The sequence below is a fragment of the Platalea leucorodia genome (assembly GCF_965183815.1).
Source record: "Platalea leucorodia genome assembly, chromosome: Z".
Classification (NCBI taxonomy): Eukaryota; Metazoa; Chordata; class Aves; order Pelecaniformes; family Threskiornithidae; genus Platalea; species Platalea leucorodia.
This window is the reverse complement of record NC_138858.1, coordinates 92,798,375-92,814,963: the sequence shown is the minus strand read 5'-3', so window position 1 is coordinate 92,814,963 and position 16,589 is coordinate 92,798,375. Positions and strand designations below refer to the sequence as shown.

The 16,589-nt window shown below is 54.1% G+C and overlaps 2 protein-coding genes across 6 annotated transcripts; one reads left to right on the top strand and one right to left on the bottom strand.

The window, feature by feature from the left end:
* Positions 1-19: 19 nt before the first annotated feature.
* Positions 20-5,331, top strand: LOC309602241 (steroidogenic acute regulatory protein, mitochondrial). 4 transcript variants are annotated; one of them, XM_082335636.1, is made up of 11 exons: positions 290-383; positions 462-583; positions 1,172-1,300; positions 1,395-1,484; positions 2,656-2,828; positions 3,406-3,519; positions 3,784-3,911; positions 3,994-4,152; positions 4,585-4,769; positions 4,948-5,041; positions 5,132-5,331. In XM_082335636.1, the coding sequence occupies exons 4-11, from the start codon at positions 1,414-1,416 to the stop codon at positions 5,237-5,239; spliced, it is 1,032 nt and encodes a 343-aa protein (XP_082191762.1). In that variant the 5' UTR covers positions 290-383; positions 462-583; positions 1,172-1,300; positions 1,395-1,413; the 3' UTR covers positions 5,240-5,331. The 4 variants fall into 4 exon arrangements, with proteins under 4 accessions (XP_082191759.1, XP_082191762.1, XP_082191760.1 ...); XM_082335633.1 differs by having other exon boundaries at positions 20-583; XM_082335634.1 differs by lacking the exon at positions 290-383 and having other exon boundaries at positions 573-583; positions 1,172-1,484; positions 2,652-2,828.
* Positions 5,332-5,510: 179 nt separating this feature from the next.
* On the bottom strand, positions 5,511-15,968 carry LOC309602809 (set1/Ash2 histone methyltransferase complex subunit ASH2). Of its 2 annotated transcripts, XM_082336773.1 has the most exons (17): positions 15,817-15,968; positions 15,078-15,147; positions 14,151-14,296; positions 13,266-13,354; positions 12,806-12,900; positions 12,581-12,676; positions 12,265-12,360; positions 11,945-12,020; positions 11,223-11,240; positions 9,793-9,886; positions 9,205-9,422; positions 8,817-8,984; positions 8,265-8,458; positions 7,748-7,840; positions 7,324-7,422; positions 6,938-6,997; positions 5,511-6,534 (listed from the first exon to the last, which is right to left on the bottom strand). In XM_082336773.1, exons 1-17 carry the CDS (start codon positions 15,957-15,959, stop codon positions 6,427-6,429), a joined length of 1,863 nt encoding a protein of 620 aa, XP_082192899.1. In that variant the 5' UTR covers positions 15,960-15,968; the 3' UTR covers positions 5,511-6,426. The 2 variants fall into 2 exon arrangements, with proteins under 2 accessions (XP_082192899.1, XP_082192900.1); XM_082336774.1 differs by lacking the exon at positions 11,223-11,240.
* Between the last annotated feature and the right edge of the window lie 621 nt (positions 15,969-16,589).

Genomic DNA, 16,589 nt, shown 5'->3' with positions numbered 1-16,589 from the left:
GTTTCATGGGGGACGGGGGCTCAGCGGGTGCTGTGGGGGCTTTTCTGGCTGTGTTGCCTCCCTCAGTGTTTTCTCCCTCCTCCTGCCCCCATGGGACGTGGGTGGGAGGGTGCTGGGTGCCTGTCCCGGAGCGGGGCTGTGCCGTCTTCCTGGGCATCCCCTCGCGGGTGCGAGCCCCTTGCCCCCAGCACCCTCAGCTCGGCATCGCCCGGCTCGGCATCGCCAGCCGAGGGTTTGGATGGGTCCAGGCAGGTCCGAGCTGTGGCCGGGGCCTCATCCTGCCCTGAGCAGGCGAGCGGTGCTGGAGCAGGCGAGGAGTCGGCCAGCCAGACCAGCCGTGCTCCCTCCTGCCCCGACGGAGAGGCGCCTTCCCAGTGCACAAGGTAGGTGCTGGGACCTGAATCCCATCCCCGATGCCTGCGGCACCGCTGCTGCTCCCGGTGCCATCCCCGGTGCCGCAGGAGGGCTGCCGTCCCTTCTCCTCGCAGGCTCAGCGGACGCAGCGGGCAGCCCGGCGGCACAGCGACGGCGTGGGACCCCCGAGGGACGTCCAGAGGAGATGCCGAGGTGGTGTCGGGAGCCGGTGAGTGTCGGGGTGGGGGTCCCAGTTAACCAGACCTTCCTGAGGGACTCGGGTGCCTTTTTGGCACAGCTTCCCAGCAGGCTGTGGGTCTCTGCGTGCCGCTCTGGGGACCGGCCACCCGGAGCATTTGCCTTGCGTGCCATGGCACGGCGTGACTGTCCCTGCGTGTCCCCTCCCAAGGGGCACAGAGGGGCTCGTGCCCCTCCAGCCCCCCCAGCCCGGAGCCGGAGGGGTGGCCCTGCCTGCTCTGTTTTGGTTCTTGCAAACAACAGCGTGTCCTTGTGCCGAGGCCTTGTGCCCGGGAGCGGCTGCTCCATCTGGGATAACAGCGGTCCCGGCCGGTTTGCAGCCAGGAGGTCTCCCTGCCACCCCGGTCCCCGCTGCTGCGTCCCCAGGCCAGAGCACCCCGGCTGCCTCGCCGGCAGGGCAGCGGGGACCGGGGGCTGCCCACCTTGCCGGAGGGTCTCGCCCGCTCTCCATGGACACCGCAGACCCGTCGGTGCTCGGCGTGCATTTGGCACGAGCTGCAGGCTGCGGAGCTGGAAGCTCCTGGCAGCAGCTCAGGGATTTCAAACCCTCCTGTTGCAGGCATGCCGGGACCGGGGGGACGAAGCCCGGCCCGGGGGGAGAGCTGCGGCAGGGACCCGGGAATCGCGCCTGCGCGGGGCTGCAGCACCGGTCGGCGAGCGGGAGCGCAGCTGCGGCGGGGATTTCCCAGTGAGCATTCGGGAAGGGGATGGCGCAGCTTCTGGCTTCCTCCTGGTCCCACCAGCATCTCCGTCTAACTGCGCCTCGCCGACGTGAATGCAAGGTGTCTTCTCGTGCACGTGATGGAGAACAGCAGCCCCGGCGATGGAGCGGAGCTGTCCCGGGGAGCAGCGGGACCATTCCCGGGTGGCAGGTAGGACCCAAATCATCTCTCGGGGGCTCGGCGGGTGGGCTGGGGGAGGCGAGGGGCTCCCCGGGGCACCGGCGCAGCGGGCGGCTGACCTCCCCCTTGGCCAAGTTGTTGCAACAGCGGGGAGGAAGGTCAGGTTCTCCGCAGGAGGGTGCAGGGGCTGACGTCAAAGGAAGCAGCTGGTGATTCACGGGTTCTTGGGAGCGCTGGTCTCCGGGGCCGTAACTCATCCCAGAAATGTCATTTCATCCTTGAGCGTTATCGCTGCTCTGCCGTTGCCCGCCGCTCCCAGCCCTGCGGCAGATAAACTGGCCTCTGGGGGAGGTACGGGGGCTGCCCCTCGCTCCCAGCCCCAGGCTCAGTGGCTTAATATACTGATATTACTTATATTACTTATATATTATACTTAGAAACAGGCTGTGTTAGCGTGGGGCTCTGTGGGGCAAAAGGGGAGGGCTGCGCGCCAACCGAAACACTCTTGTCCGTGCGATGCGCGTAAAGCATCCCTGGTGCTACCCTGCCGTGCTCAGCCACCCCGGGTGCCCACCGGTCCCGCGCGCGTTCGCGGGCGCCAGCGGTGCCGGGAGGTCCCGCTCCGCCCGCGGGGTTCGGTCTCGTGCGCTGGGGCTTTAACGTGCGGCCGCAGCGAGGGCTCTGCGGTGGGGTCCGGTTCCCCGGCGCGGGGGGAGGCTGCCCCGGTTCTCCTGTCCGGCGTTAGCTGAGGTTGGGCTGAGCCTGGCTCCGGTTATTCCGGGATGGTTGTGCTGTGTGTTATTATCCGTTGTTATCCACCTCTATCCGTTGTTACCTGCCGTAACGGGTTGTTATCCATGGCTGATGATCCATGCGGGGGCGGCCGTGCCGTGGACCCCAGGTCCCTGCGCAGCGGGGTTTGTCCCCGGCACAGGGATCGCCCGCAGAGCGGCGTACAAGCTGAGCAGGGAGGCTGTGCCTCGCTCTCCTGCCCTCATCTTGTTTCGGGAGATGGCCGGACCGCGGACAGGGGCTGGCCGGGCGGCATCGCCGTGTGTGAGCATGCACCCGCCCATGTGCGTGCTTCTGCTCGCCGGACGCGCCGGCGGTGACCCGCGGCCCCCGGCAGATGCGCAAGGAGCCGGGTCTGGCCTTGGCCCCGATGTAAGTGATGGCTCTTATCTCTCTGCTGACAAGCCAGCATCCTTCAGCGGGCGTATTTAAGGCCGAGCACCCGGAGGGCTGGAGCAGAGGAGCGCTCGCCACAGAGACGCCTGCCTGCAGCCCACGGCTCCTGCCCGACCAGGGAGATGCTGCCCGCGACGTTCAAGCTCTGCGCCGCCATCTCCTACCGGCACCTGCGCAACATGACCGGTGAGGGCCGCGGGGGGCCGGGACGCGGGGCCGGGGCAGCCACGGGCTGCCTGCGCCGGGCAGCGCCGCAGGACGGAGTCTCCGGGGATGCTCTCCCCACTCCGTGCCCTGTTGCTTTCTGGGTTTTGTGTTTTACTGTCTCCACGACCCGTTTTGCCGCCAGACCCATTTCTGGGGCCCGAGGGGGGCGGCTGCGTGCCATTGCTGAACGCGGAGGGAGCTGTAGGCAGCACTCCTGCTGGCCGTGAGGATTTTGTATTCTTTCACTCCATTGCCTACGGCCTTTCCTGGGCACCAGCACGATTGCTCCTCGGTATTTTTACGACTGTTTTCTGCTCGCTGTGTGCTGCGTGGCTCAGACCCGCAGCAAAGCCCGGCTTAGGGCAGCTTTTGTCCCGCAGCGGTGCAATGGCAGTCAGCTGCTCTCTGTGCCTGTAGGGACTTCAGCGAAGGTAGCAAGTCACAGGAGACAAGCAGAGATTTTTTTCAATGATGTTGTACGTTTAAATTGCAAAAAATAAAAAAAAAAAAAGAGCAAAGCCCAGCAGCCGGTGAGCGACGCGCTCTCTGCTCGCAGGTCTGAGAAGACAAGCCGCCGTCGCCATCAGCCAAGAGCTGAGCAAGCTCGCCTGCCGCGGCACGGGACCCGGCGCGTGGATTCACCAGGTTCGCAGAAGGAGCTCCTTGCTCAGTAAGTGACCAGCAGACGGGGGGGTCTGGCCCTTTCTGCCGGGTGGTGACCGTCACGGGTCAGGGCTCGGGAGGGAAACCTGCTCGTGGGTCGCCCGTGCTTTTGCCGAACAAACGGCGAAGGCAGGGAATTGAGTTTGCTTCCCCAGCCCTTGGGCACGGAGAAGTGTATTTGCTGCAGATAAAGCTGCTCTGGTGTGACGATGTGTTAGTCGGCTGGGCAATGTTCTTGCGCTCACTCCTGCTTTTGCCTGATCCCGTGCAGGCTCGAGGCTGGAGGAGAAGCCCTTCAGCGAGATGGAAATGTCTTACATCAAGCAAGGAGAGGAAGCCCTCCAGAAATCGCTCAGCATCCTTGAGGACCAGGACGGCTGGAAGACGGAGACGGTGGTGGTAGGTGCTCTGCTTTGCAGCAGAACGACACGGTCCTCCTGTAAATATTTGTGATATTTAATTCTACCTTCCCCTCTCCCAGGATAACGGAGACAAAGTGCTGAGCAAGGTGCTCCCGGACGTGGGGAAGGTGTTCCGGCTCGAGGTGGTGGTGGACCAGCCCCTGGACGCAGTGTACGGTGAGCTGGTGGACAACATGGAGCAGATGGGAGACTGGAATCCCAACGTCGAAGAAGTCAAGGTAGGAAGCGCAGGGATTTCTCCACCCGTTCTTTGGGAAATGAGAAGCCAGGCTTTCTGCCCGTAGCAGGCAGCGGGGAAGATAGAGCTCGCCCTGCGGTGGCAGCAGAAGCGAGTCTGCCTGCTGCTTATTCCGTAGGGAACGCACCAGCTCTGTTGGTAAACGTGTACTGTTACTGGAGGAGAGATCGCACGTACCCCAGCGTGCAGGGAAGAGCGTTTTGCTGTTCCACAGCTTGTCTGGAATGAGAGAAAGCCCTTCCCTTTTCAGGAGTTGAAACCTGTAGCCTGGGATTGAAGCACGTTTTGCAGTTTCTCTCACTATAGAGTTCTTTTTGTAAGAGCGCGTGTTTGAACACGCAGTCAGCTTTTTAGCTAAAGGTTGCAGTAAATACCTCAAAGTAACATTCTTTTTTAATTCTGAACTGCCCAGATTCTCCAGAAGATTGGAAAGGACACGGTGATCACCCACGAGAAGGCGGCCGCTACCCCCGGGAACATTGTCGGACCGCGGGACTTTGTGAGCGTCCGGTGCTCCAAGAGACGCGGCTCCACCTGCGTCCTGGCCGGCATGGCCACGCAGTACGGAGCTATGCCGGAGCAGGAGGGATTTATAAGGTAACCGCCTGGTGCGTTGACTTGCAGGGTGTTTAACGAGTCGGATTCACACGCGAGCTTTTGGTATGGGCTGAGAGTAATTAGGCTGGTAGCAGGAATGCAATTCAGCACGGCTTTTTAATTTTGAGGCTAAAGTCAAAAAGTCAGACGTTGCTTTCTAACCCGCGCGCTCCCGCAGAGCTGAGAACGGCCCCACGTGCATGATCCTGCGGCCGCTGCCCGGCAGCCCTTCGCAAACCAAGCTAACGTGGCTCCTCAGCATCGACCTGAAGGTAAGCTGTTAAGCGGTGCGGCGAAGGTTTCGAGGCCGGATTTGCATTTGAGGCAGGTTCCGCTCACGGGCTGCGTCTGCTCCTCTCCAGGGCTGGCTGCCGAAGACCATCATCAACCAGGTGCTGTCCCAGACGCAGGTCGACTTTGCCAACCACCTCCGGGAGCGCCTGGCCCGGACGGTGGCCGTGGACTGCTGACCGCACGGACTAGTGGTGGAGTAAAGTCGGACGCAATTTAATTAGCCAAGGCCTTAAATGTATTTATTTAGTGGTACCTACTATTAAAGCTTTAGTTTCTGTATTAATATATTGACACTAAGGAGCGCAGGAGGCTGCCGGGGCCAGCACACGCTCACTGGGCAAAGGCAGGACCAACAAGTTGGTGGGGGGGGGGTCAAGTCCTGCATGTGCTGGCCCCGGCAGCCTCCTGCGCTCCTTTAGTGTCAATAAATGACTAGAGCTGTACTTAGTGGTGTCTACTATTAATAAAGCCTCGGCTAATTAGTTACAGGGAGCTCCCTCCCAGACACCTGGCTGGCAAGGCAGGGGGCCCAGCGCATGCTCAGTGGGGCAAACGCAGGACTTCACCTCAAATTTTTTACCCCCCTCCCTCCCCCCAGTGCAGCGCTTCTTAGGCCACCAGAAATGCTACTCCCTGCAGGGAAGCGGCTCTAATTTATTTGTCCTGTACAGCAGACACTTTTTGTGCGTGTATTTATTCACTCAAAGCTGTGTAACTTGCCAGTGCAGTGAGCAGGAGGGGAGATTGCCCAAGCGTAGCTACTTCAGGTTTAAATCCCAGTCACCACAAGACCAAAAAAAAAAACCACCAAAGTAAGAGTTAAAGGCTTTATTGTGAAACTGGTTTCCAGTTTGGGAGGGGGAAAATACCTTTTGGACAGAAGCCCAAATTTCAGTCTTACATGCAGTAGTCTTTTGTAACAACACGATCCTCCTGGCTGGAAGCTGGTGTTTACAATGAGACGGTAGAAGCAGAAGTGTCAGCGTTGCTTCTGCGAGCGTACCTACGGCAGGGAGCTCCAATACAGCCTGCTCTTGCTGAACAAACGACTGTTACAACCCAGGCACGTCACGGGAGAAGTTTACCTCAACACAACACTTGCTTCTTCAGCTAGCTACACTGTCAAAGTTACTGAAGACTCCAAGAGATGCCCGCAAATAGCACAATACATACCCAACTGCACTCGCTTAGACTCCAGCATAGTGGGAATCCTCAGCAGGTAACAAATATACACATAGCGCCTGCCGTCAGGAGCTGGGTTGTTGGCTGCTCGCTCCGAGTGATGCACGTTCCTCTCGAATAAAACCCACTTGGCTGGATACCCACGGTGTCATTTTTGTTAACGCCGCGCCGCCTGCTTTGTTTACGGCTCCCAGGGCGGGCTTCGTCTCCCATCAACTTCTGTCTCGACGTGATACAGTACGTCCGCCAGCGTGTGCTCGACGACAGCACCCCAGCCCATGTCACTCATCTGCAAAGGGACAGTCGGTCAGCTGGAGCACAGGCTCAGGACAAAAAAGAGGGGCTAGTGCTGCTGTACAGCAGCAGTCCAGGACTGCTGCCCTCCTGAAAACATTTGGGGGGGGGGAATTTCCAAGAATTCAGCCCTCTTACTGATGTAAGAGGGCAACACAGGGCCTTTTAACTAGTCTTATCATCTGTCAAGAGGAACAACTGAGCTATCTGTCCTTAAATATTTTTAAATACAATCCTTTTGGCTACACTACCCAAGTACAAAGACTGGAGAGAACAGACACAGGCTTGGTATAAATCAACTCCCACCACAAAGGCTTGACCGCCTTTTGTTTAAATACTGTGAGGCTATCGCAAAGTAGGGGGGGGGCGGCGGAAAAAGAGCTCCAGTTATTACTTACCGGACGGTAAGTGATATCTCTAGGCGGATACTTGAAATACGGCCCAAAGTTTATCGAAACCTGGGGAAGACACATTTGTCATTACATCAGAAGAAAAAAAAATAAACAAACAAACAGGCGAATGTCTTCAGTCCTCATCCCCTCCTACCCGCACCCTGCGCAAGACCACGTGAACAAACGTCCTTGGCGTGAAAGGAGAGCGTTCGTGCAGCGGTTCGATAAAGTTACATCACCCAAGTGAACAGCAGCGGCGTTCCAGAGTCGCTTCACTAAAATCATTCCCGTTTTTATCACTTGCTTGACACACTCCCAAAGTGCCCGTGCTCTATGCGTTGCTAAAACCATGACAGACTTGGCATTATCTTTCCAAGATATATGTGACTTACCGTGCAGCCTTTGTACAAAGAAATAGCAGGAAAATAAACTCCTTCAAAGATGTCTTTAAAGGCAATTCCTTGGCTGGCACCGTTCTTGAAGAATATTATCTGAAGAGGAAAACGAAGAGGGGTTTTTTCCCATTGATGCTCGCTTTCGGGCCCGTGCTTGTGCACTACACAGCAAGCCTCAAGAGGCCGCTTAACCTACGCTCCCCTTTGTCTGGCAGCAGGTAATGCGCTACCGCTGCAAGCAAAGGGTTTGCTAAGGTCACATTTAGCGCTGCTTTAATAAAAGCACTCTTGTTTTTGATGAAGAGCTAACCACGAGCCTCCCTTTGTGCTCGTTAAATGCAAGCGATTAATAGGCACAATAAGCCAGGCTCTCCGCTCTTCCCGCAGTTCTGCATCCTCCACCTACCAACGTTTAGCTTACCTGGCTTCCGGGCGCTTGCTTTAGGCTCTTCTCTGCTTTGTCCACAAAGTCCTTCTCTTCAAAGTACAAGTAGCTTTTGAATTTGATCAAAGCCTGAAATATTAGAAAACAACCACTTCAGAAAAACGGTTACCCTTAGTGACACATTAAAGACCGGCAGAGCTGCAGGAGCCCTGCTCTGGGACAGGCGTGCCTCTTGGGTCAGAGTACCCGTGAAGAGTGATGCACACATCTCAAATATTTGAGAACCAGGAGGGGAAGAGGCTATGAAACGAGATGTGGGCGATCTCCTTCAGTCGCCCGTGCAGAGTCTTCCCCTGCAGAACCTCTGGGTGGCTCTGGGTATTTTGTTTTCTCGAGATTAACGCTTTGGACCTCCCCGCTACGAACCACAGTGGTACCCAGAGGCAGGATGGAAAGGATGCGCTCAAAGGGGGCAAAAGCGAGGCTACAGCAACCCGTTTTCCACCTGTCCACCTAGCCAACGCTTAATCCGACAGCAAACTCCACACCTCACCTTATCTTTGTAGGTGTCAGGCAGTGATTTGGCCGTCTCCGTGTCTTCTGGAAGACTGATGTAAAATCCCAGTATATCGCCCTGTCCGTAGCCAGATGAATAGTGCTTCCCTATCGACTGGTGAAACTTTGTTCCCTTTTTGCTGCGCCAGGAGTAACTGAACTTGTCGTATCCCAGAGGCGCCTGGAGGTTCCCTGCGGAAACCAAGGGTTCCTCGTGAACGCACACAGCGTAGCAGGAGCACCTCTGCGCGGCCCACTTCAACTTTTGCAACAGCAACGACGTTCGGTTAACGAATACGACTGCCGTTAGTACAAACGCGTCGACTACAGCGTTAAGCGAGGCCAAGCGTGCAACAGCGCAAAGGATCCACCCGTACTGCAGTTCTGCGTGGTTTTGATCGCCCGCAGAAAGAGTTTCCCCTTCAGAAAAGCAGCGAAGAAGCAGGCAGGCTGAACGTGACTTACCCTCCTTAGGTCTAAATTACTGGGGAAAGAAGCACAGGAACCAGTTGGAAGCCACTGCTAAAAAATATTTGGTAAAATTCTTTACCTAATGGCTGTGACCAGCCTAATCTGGCAGCTGTGTCCGGAGGCATCTCATCCATGGATATTTCAAAGTACCACGCTCCTTTCCGCACTCCGTGCGAGGCTCGTACCATCGAATAGCCCTTCTCGCCGATAACGGTCAGTCTGTCATCAGAAATCTTTAACTGAGGAGCTGCGGTAGATGAGAGAAGAAGATATGAGCGGTTCCTCTGCGATTTCTAACGTGCGGTGATGTCAAAAGGCAAGCGAACATACAGAGGCGCATTTCACATTTGCACCTCTTAAAGCAATTAGGTCTGAAACGTCAACAACTGCTAATACGAGGTTCCAGAAGAGAGCCAGCGTAAGAAGAGCCGGCTATGCAACCGGCATACGATTCGCAAGCTTTGTACCTCGGTCGTGCAGCGCTAGGAGGACTCGTTCGTACAGGCAGGCTCTGTAGAGGTCCCCAGGAATAGGCTTTCCTGCCCAACAGTCTAGCTCCAGTTTTTCTGGGTCAGGTGCGTGGGGGTCAGGCTCAGCCAAGATGTAGCGATATCCGTCTTTATTGAAGGGGTGTTCCAAAGGATAACCGTGGGGTGGTAAGCGCTGAGCGGAAAACAACGGGTCACTGTGAAACACAAAGACTACAGGTTGGCATCTCACGGCGGCTGCGGTTCAGTCACAAGTCAGCCCAGGACAAGCTCTTACAGAGCTGTACCTGCAGCGCTCGCGGCCTGCGCGCCGCTTGGCTTCCAAGAGTCTATGCGAAATGAGCAGATACGCATCGAAGAAACGAGCCTAGACTCATCTGTTTCAAGGAATTTCTAGCTCGTGATCCATCAATCACATCGCAGGGTTATGGCATGATTCCCCAAAAATCTACCGAGGGCAGAGAGAGGCAGGAGGCAGCATCAAAAGCAAAGCTGTCCCTCTGCCTCGCGTGCAACGCCTCGCTGTAGACGCTCATCGCTGGGCCACCGCATCATCTTTCCTCTTACCTTCTGGTTTTCTTGGCTGTTCCCGTGGTCCCTCCGTCCTGCTGCTTGCGCTTCGCTCCTCGTCCCTTCCCGCTGCCTCCTGCGGCGATTCCCCCTTAACACAGAAAGCACGGCACGTTAAGCAGCCGATGAGCAGAGAGGGCCCGCGAGCATGGAATCTCCACAAACAGAAAGGGGCAGAAGCAGCCAAATTCAAAGCAGTTCACGAGCTCGGGTACCTTCTTCCACAGTTACATGCGAAACGGACGTTATTGAAAAGGAGCACAGCAAAATCCAGAACTTTTACGTAGCTTCTAGGCAACTTTTGAACGGCCTAAATTTAGAGCGGAAGCTAAGTGAGGTTTATCAAGGAAATGAGCTCAACTCAAGCTTTTGGGGGGAGAATTAAGAATCTTTTCTGTCATCAAAAGCTCTACAGACAGCAGCATTGGGATCCACTTCAAAAGCATTATTTTTTGCTTTCGTGGAGATTCCAGTCACAGTTCAAACACTTTCGGCAAAAGCAGCAGAAAACCCAACCTACAGCGCGCACCATCTGATTTTAAGCAAAGTCGTCATCCCGGTGGCACGCTATGCTGGAGAAACACTCTGACACCAGTAAGCACTTTAACGTTAAATTTCCATCTAGAAAATAAAATACACCTAAGTCGAGGAAAAACGAAAAGCGATAGAGGTGTTTCTCTTCAGTATTACCAAAATCGGTGCTACGATTGAACAGCGTATCCTTTCGTATTACAGCACCCGATTTTTACTCGTAAATAAAACCATGGTATAGAAAAAGCTACGTGCCAAAGGTAATCAAACCAATATAACGTTTTAATACATTAAATCGCATACGCATTTTATCATTACAAGGAAAACTATAGAATTTTTATGTACTGTAGATAAACACCTTTGCGAACCGCATACTGTGTCGGAACTAAAAACATAGTCAGCTTTTAAATGATCAGCATTCCCTTACAGCGTAAGGGACTCGCACCACCGAAGGAATACCATATTCTGCACAAACATGACACGATCTCAACTGCACTTGGTAGTTTTAGCGCAGATAAACGTTTAGGCTGTCCGGTTTGTCATCGCTTATTTGCCTAAACAATCACAATTATCATACCAGCTCACAGATTCAGACCGCTTATTGAGGCATTAAGATTTACAGCTACCACAATATCGGGTCAAATCATACAAAGTAGAAATAAACATAAGTGAAAATAAAACTTTAAACCAGTCAAGTGGGGCAGAATATGATAAGTAAAAGCTTCTAACTGCTAAAGATTAAAAAGTGAAATTGTTGTTTTGTATTAAGGTATTATCGCAATCACATCAGGGCACGCTTTTGATTTTTAATTGACTTTAGCTTCTAAGATAATTGAGCAAAAAAGCTTTGCAAACAATAATACTTAAGTTTTAGAAGCTGAAAGGTAAACATTCACCTCCCAAAGAGGCTCCACCTGTAAGAACAGAAGTGGCACCACATATTTGTCAATCTTCCAGAAATTAAATAAAAAAAAAAAAAAAACAGTGCATGAAATGGAGACAACGCAGCCTTAGATATCTATAACCTTTTTAAAAAGCCCAAAACACCTCCTGTTCGGTGCTATTCGAATGTGTTCAATACAGAACAGCGTAGCCTTGCACACAAAGAAATCTCATCGGCAGTTAATATTGCTCCAGTAAGATTACCGTAAGTAATCTCAGCAAGCCAGGCAAAGTTGTGAGCACAGCTGCCGTTCCGCAAAAAGGAACGACAGTAAAATGCAAGCAGTGATTATAAGGAATGATATATACTCTCCCCAACTACTTTCGAAGCTCAGAGGGAGGGAAACAGGAACTCTGAATAATACAAGCAGGTAAATTAAAATCATCATGGAAGAAAACGGACAAGCTCAGCTTTCCTGCAAGCACCTTGATTTAGCTGGCCGCCGTGAAGAAAGAAGTTGAACCTTCCCAAGAAGGTTAAGTTTATCTATCTCTATAGCAAGCCCTGGTAAGACTGGCTGAACGTGTCTTGAACATAATAAGCATAACCTGAGTTCACATGACAGGTTTAACTGCAGCATCTCAACTGACGTAACTGCAGAGACACCCAGCTACAGGACTGGGAAAATACAGCTTAGTCCCAAATATTCAAAAACTGCCTGATTAAAGAACTTGCCGTTTAAGCTTCCGCTTGTGGATACAGCGTTGTTCTGTTTCTGGTTATCATACGCAGGACCAATATTGGCAAGATCCTGCAAGAGAGAAAAAAAAATAAGAATAAAACCCCCACATCAGTCAAACTTACCACTCAAAACCTGAACGCGGCACTCGCAGGTGCTGGAGCACTCCAACACGTGGCTTGCACAACGGAGGCTCACAGCGTGACTTGGCTAAGTTTTGCTCGTTTGATTGAGCGTAAGCCACCGGCAAAAAGAACCCTTGCTCCTTCCTCCCAGCTCCCCACGGCACACCGTCCTTCCATCCCTTGCTACGTACTTGGTCTAGAAGTCCAAACTTGGGGTAATCTTCTTCTGGGTCTTTACTCCCTGGGTCCGGATGCTCTTTCACCAAGAATACATCTCTTTCTTTACACTAAAATAGAGGAGGAGTTTCAGTTACACAGGGTAAGACCATATCAAGGTCATTAACAAGCGTTTACATCATAGTATTTACTATTAGTACGTATATCAACTACATAAGAAGCGTTAGAATCTTCACCATTTCGCTCTAAGTCCAGACCAAGCAAACACGAATGTCAGACAACTGCGCCGTTCACAGAAAATCCTCCGTGAATGTAGCTCTGAATGCTTACCATAGTTTTGACAATATTATTAGGCCAAGTCATTTTCCCAGGCCTCTGTCGGGTTGTCATACACTCCCAGTATTTATCAATAAATGGGATAATATCCTGTAAAAAATTAAAATAAAGTCTTAACAGTGTGGGTCTGAAGGCCTCGCTGCCAATATTTGTTTGAACTTGCTCTGCCCTGAAATCACAGCTTACATAAATCCGCGATGATTTTTAGAACAGCCGTACCTTATCTTTTGAGAACATAGTTTTCGGGTGCTCATCCTGTGTCCTCGACTGCCACGTTAAGTTGGCCAGAGCACTAAGGCACATTTCCTTGAGATCTTCAAAACAACAATATACCAGAGCTAGAATTACACTTCATGGGGAAAATCAAACATACACCCACGTACACAGCGATTACTAGCCACGCAGCATCCGTGCTATCTTGAATAAGAGTAAAACCGTCACAGGTTCTGTCCTAACTCAGCAGCCCTCACTAAACAGGAGATTTTCACCATCTTATTAAGCTAGCAGCAAAACGTTTTTAGAACGTTTTTAGAAGCCGCCGTACATGCTTGTTGCCAATAGGGGATTTTTTTGGTCATTTTTGAAAAGTTTCAGCAGAACCCTCCCACCGACTTTAGATAAAATGAAGCCTCTAGGATTATCTCGCAGAAAATCGCAACAAACGTGCTTTTACACTTACTTGCTTGTTTTCTTAAGAAATACGTGTTCCCACTGTGATGGCAAACGTTGCAATGGAAACTGTAGTTGGTCATGAAAGGCAGACACGATCTAGAAAAGAGCACACCGATTTGGAAATTCTGGTGCGCACCTTACTTACTACATCGGGTTAAGAAAGTCATTATTCTTTACTACATCGGGTTAAGAAAGTCACTATTCCAGGCTAACAAATTAATTATTCTCTCTCTCTCTCTCTCCAAAACCAGAAACATCTTACAGGTTCAATAATATTTTCATCAAATTAGGTTTATCACGGGCATCAAGAAAAGCCACAAAGCTCGTGAGAAAAACGTAAGCAAGCTAAGTGTCACCTTCTTGTTTTAGAGAAGTCCTGGAATTCGTTCAGCAAAACAAGAGGCAACAACCCAGAAGCTCTGGACAAGGAGCTCCATCTGAGCCAATTAATTTTAACTGGAAGTCTAGAGTACTTTTTAGGGACAAAATACAACCAAAAAAGTTATGTTTTTAATAAGCCTAAGGTCAGTCCCACATAGGTTCTAGGAAAAAAGCTGAATTTACTTTTCACTTACAAGAAGATTTGCTTTTTTGTTCACGCCAATTGAAAATGTCTGTTGAAGCCCCCTCTGCTTTTCAAATAACATTTACAGGCCTCTAAGGCACTACGTCCCAGGGTGGCTCTGACAGTCCTGAGGTCTGGACCAGGAATTTTTTAAAGCTGAGACGTACAAACAGAAACACTTCCTGCCGTGTTGGGTAAAGCTTTTGTTATTTGCATAACAGACTGGTTTCCAAGTGTCCAAGGACCTGGACAGGGAATTTACACCCTAATTACTTCCATTTTTGCTAACCAAAGTTTCATGCCCAGCGTTAGGCGGAGCTTACGTACGTGGTATCAATGCCAAACGTGTCTGCTGTGAACCACTTCGTACAAATGCCACACTGCAGCTCTATCTCTCCAAGCTGCCGTCCGTTCTCTTCATCCACTGAGCCTGCCTGAGCATCCAAGACTTCGGAATTGTCCCCAGCAGCTTCCTACAACCAGAGCAGATCAGCAAACTTGGACGGGCGTAAAGACTGACCAAATCAGACAGGAAAGAGGATTTGTGCAATAGCCTGTCAAGACAGGAGAGTTTAGAGGGAATAAATTCTTTTTCCTTTAATACACAGCCATGCTGTGAGTGAACGGGAACTATTTTGTAGATTCGGTTAGTTAGAATTAGTCAGATTTAATGCTCAGATGAGGATTTAATTGCCAAAATGGTCCTTTAAAGAACTAAAACTGGAGCTAGCAGGATGGAAAGTCCTTCTCGTTACACAGAAACATTTTCTCTTCTGAAAAAAAATTCTACACTTGCCCTTTTTCTGCACCACGTACAATCCGTGGTTATCTTATGCCTTTGCATCTCCCCCGTCATCTGTGCAAAGACAGCAAATAAGAATCCTTTGGGAAAATGTGCTGGTGGTGAGGGGAGGAAAAAAAAGAAGGGAGAGGGCTAGCAGTCTGGTGAACAGGTATCCCAAGGGTAAGCCTCAACCTCAGCCTGCAATGACGCACAAGAGAGAAGGACAACTTCCAAGTCCAGGATCCCCAGTGCTCACAGACCTGCACAGACTCCACCACGAGGGCTGCTCTGCTGCCGGGACAAGCAAATTGTGGCGTCCGGCGGCAAGGGCGGCCAGGCAGCATCCTCACCGAGAGGCTGCGCGTTCAGCTTTGGGTGCTCTCACGTTCTCTACCCATCCCGGCCCTGCAGAACTCACCCCCATGGACTGGGCTTCTCCCAGCAAGCCCTGGCTGCCTGCAGCCACCTACCAGGGGGTCCTTTCCATTGGCGGACTCTGTCTCCAGAGCGGTGGTGACATCGACCAGGGCGGCATCTCCCCTGCAAGAGCAGAAATGAGTTCCTGAGAGAGGCCCCCACCTCAGCCCTGGCCTAACTGTGGTGGGGCACAGCCTGGCCCTGGGGGCTGGCATGGCCTGGACTGGGGCAGCCTGGACCCATGGCCTGATGCAGACTGGAAACACCTGGTGCAGACTGAGGCAACTTGGCCCCACGGCCTGGCGTGGACTGGGACAGCCTGGCCCCAGAGCCTGGCGTGGACTGGGACAGCCTGGCGTGGACTGGGACAGCCTGGCCCCAGAGCCTAGCATGGACTGGAACAGCCTGGTGTGGACTGGGACAGCCTGGTGTGGACTGGGACAGCCTGGCCCCAGAGCCTGGCGTGGACTGGGACAGCCTGGCCCCAGAGCCTGGCGTGGACTGGGACAGCCTAGCGTGGACCGGGCCGTCGCGGACAGGACGGGCCGGGGACCCTGGGCACCCCCGGTGTCGCTGGGGCAGAAGGACCACCCGGAACCCCATGGCATCCCGGGGGGGGGGGGGGCAGGGACCCCCCCCCGGTACCCTCACGGTTTCCAGGGTAACGGGGGAGGGGGGGAGAGGGAAGGGGAGGGGAAGGGAAGGGGTCCCCCACAGCCCTCACGGTTTCCAGGGCTGGGGGGCGCGGGGAGGGGGCTCGGGCCTGCTGCCCGCGGGCAGGGAGGGACATACCCGGTCTCGGCGTCGGTAGCGCCCGGTTCGGGCGGGGCCGGAGGCTCCGCGGCGGGAGGGTCCGGGGCGGGCTCCGCACCCTCAGGCGCAGGAGCAGCAATCCCGGCCGCGGCCGCCGCTGCCGCCGCTGGCGCCGCCGCCATTTTCACTCACCGCCCCGCTCTCGCGAGAAGGCGCCGCGCGCGCAGCTCTCGCGAGACTCCCCCCCTTCAAAGGGCAACGGCTGCCGGTGGGGCCCACCCCCGAGCGGCGCCACCTGCCGGCGGCCGCCGGGAAGGGCACGGCGGGGGGTAGGGGGCAGCCGTGACGTCACCCTGCTCCGCCGTGACGTCACCCAGCCAAAGCCTGGGAGCTAGGTGCGGGGCTGACTCGGGGGCACATAAACCCCACGCCAGCGCAGGTCCCAGGCCCCCGGCGCCGCCGCCGTGGGCTCCCCTCTGACGCCGGCCCCACTCCGGGGGGTCCCGTGGGAGGATTTAGCACCTTTCCCCCCGGAAAGGAGGAGCGGCCCCTCGCCAGCCGCCGCTCTGCGAAAGCCTCTTGCTGGGAGGGCCGGCGGAGGCGGGGGACCCCCCTGCTCGGCCGCTCACACTGCCGGGGGCCGCACAGCTGTGCCGGGGGCTGACGCGCGGCCATGTGTCCCCACGGCCGCTCTCGCTCGCTCTGCAGCATTAAAGGCTCATGGCAGAAGGGTTCACGCGTCGCATCCCTCTGCCTGGCCCAGCAGCACCCTGGCCCCAGCCGCACCGGGTCCCCCCGAGGCCCGTCCGTGG

Excerpts from the sequence above, each read along its gene's own strand:
- LOC309602241 (XM_082335633.1), top strand. The coding sequence starts at position 414 with ATGCCTGCGGCACCGCTGCTGCTCCCGGTGCCATCCCCGGTGCCGCAG. Across the intron at positions 584-1,171 it reads CGAGGTGGTGTCGGGAGCCG|GCATGCCGGGACCGGGGGGA; the intron begins GTGAGTGTCGGG and ends CTCCTGTTGCAG. Across the intron at positions 4,770-4,947 it reads GAGCAGGAGGGATTTATAAG|AGCTGAGAACGGCCCCACGT; the intron begins GTAACCGCCTGG and ends GCGCTCCCGCAG.
- LOC309602809 (XM_082336773.1), bottom strand. The coding sequence starts at position 15,959 with ATGGCGGCGGCGCCAGCGGCGGCAGCGGCGGCCGCGGCCGGGATTGCT. Across the intron at positions 12,901-13,265 it reads TTTCTTAAGAAAACAAGCAA|ATCTCAAGGAAATGTGCCTT; the intron begins GTAAGTGTAAAA and ends GTTGTTTTGAAG. Across the intron at positions 6,998-7,323 it reads CTTTGTACAAAGGCTGCACG|GTTTCGATAAACTTTGGGCC; the intron begins GTAAGTCACATA and ends TGTCTTCCCCAG.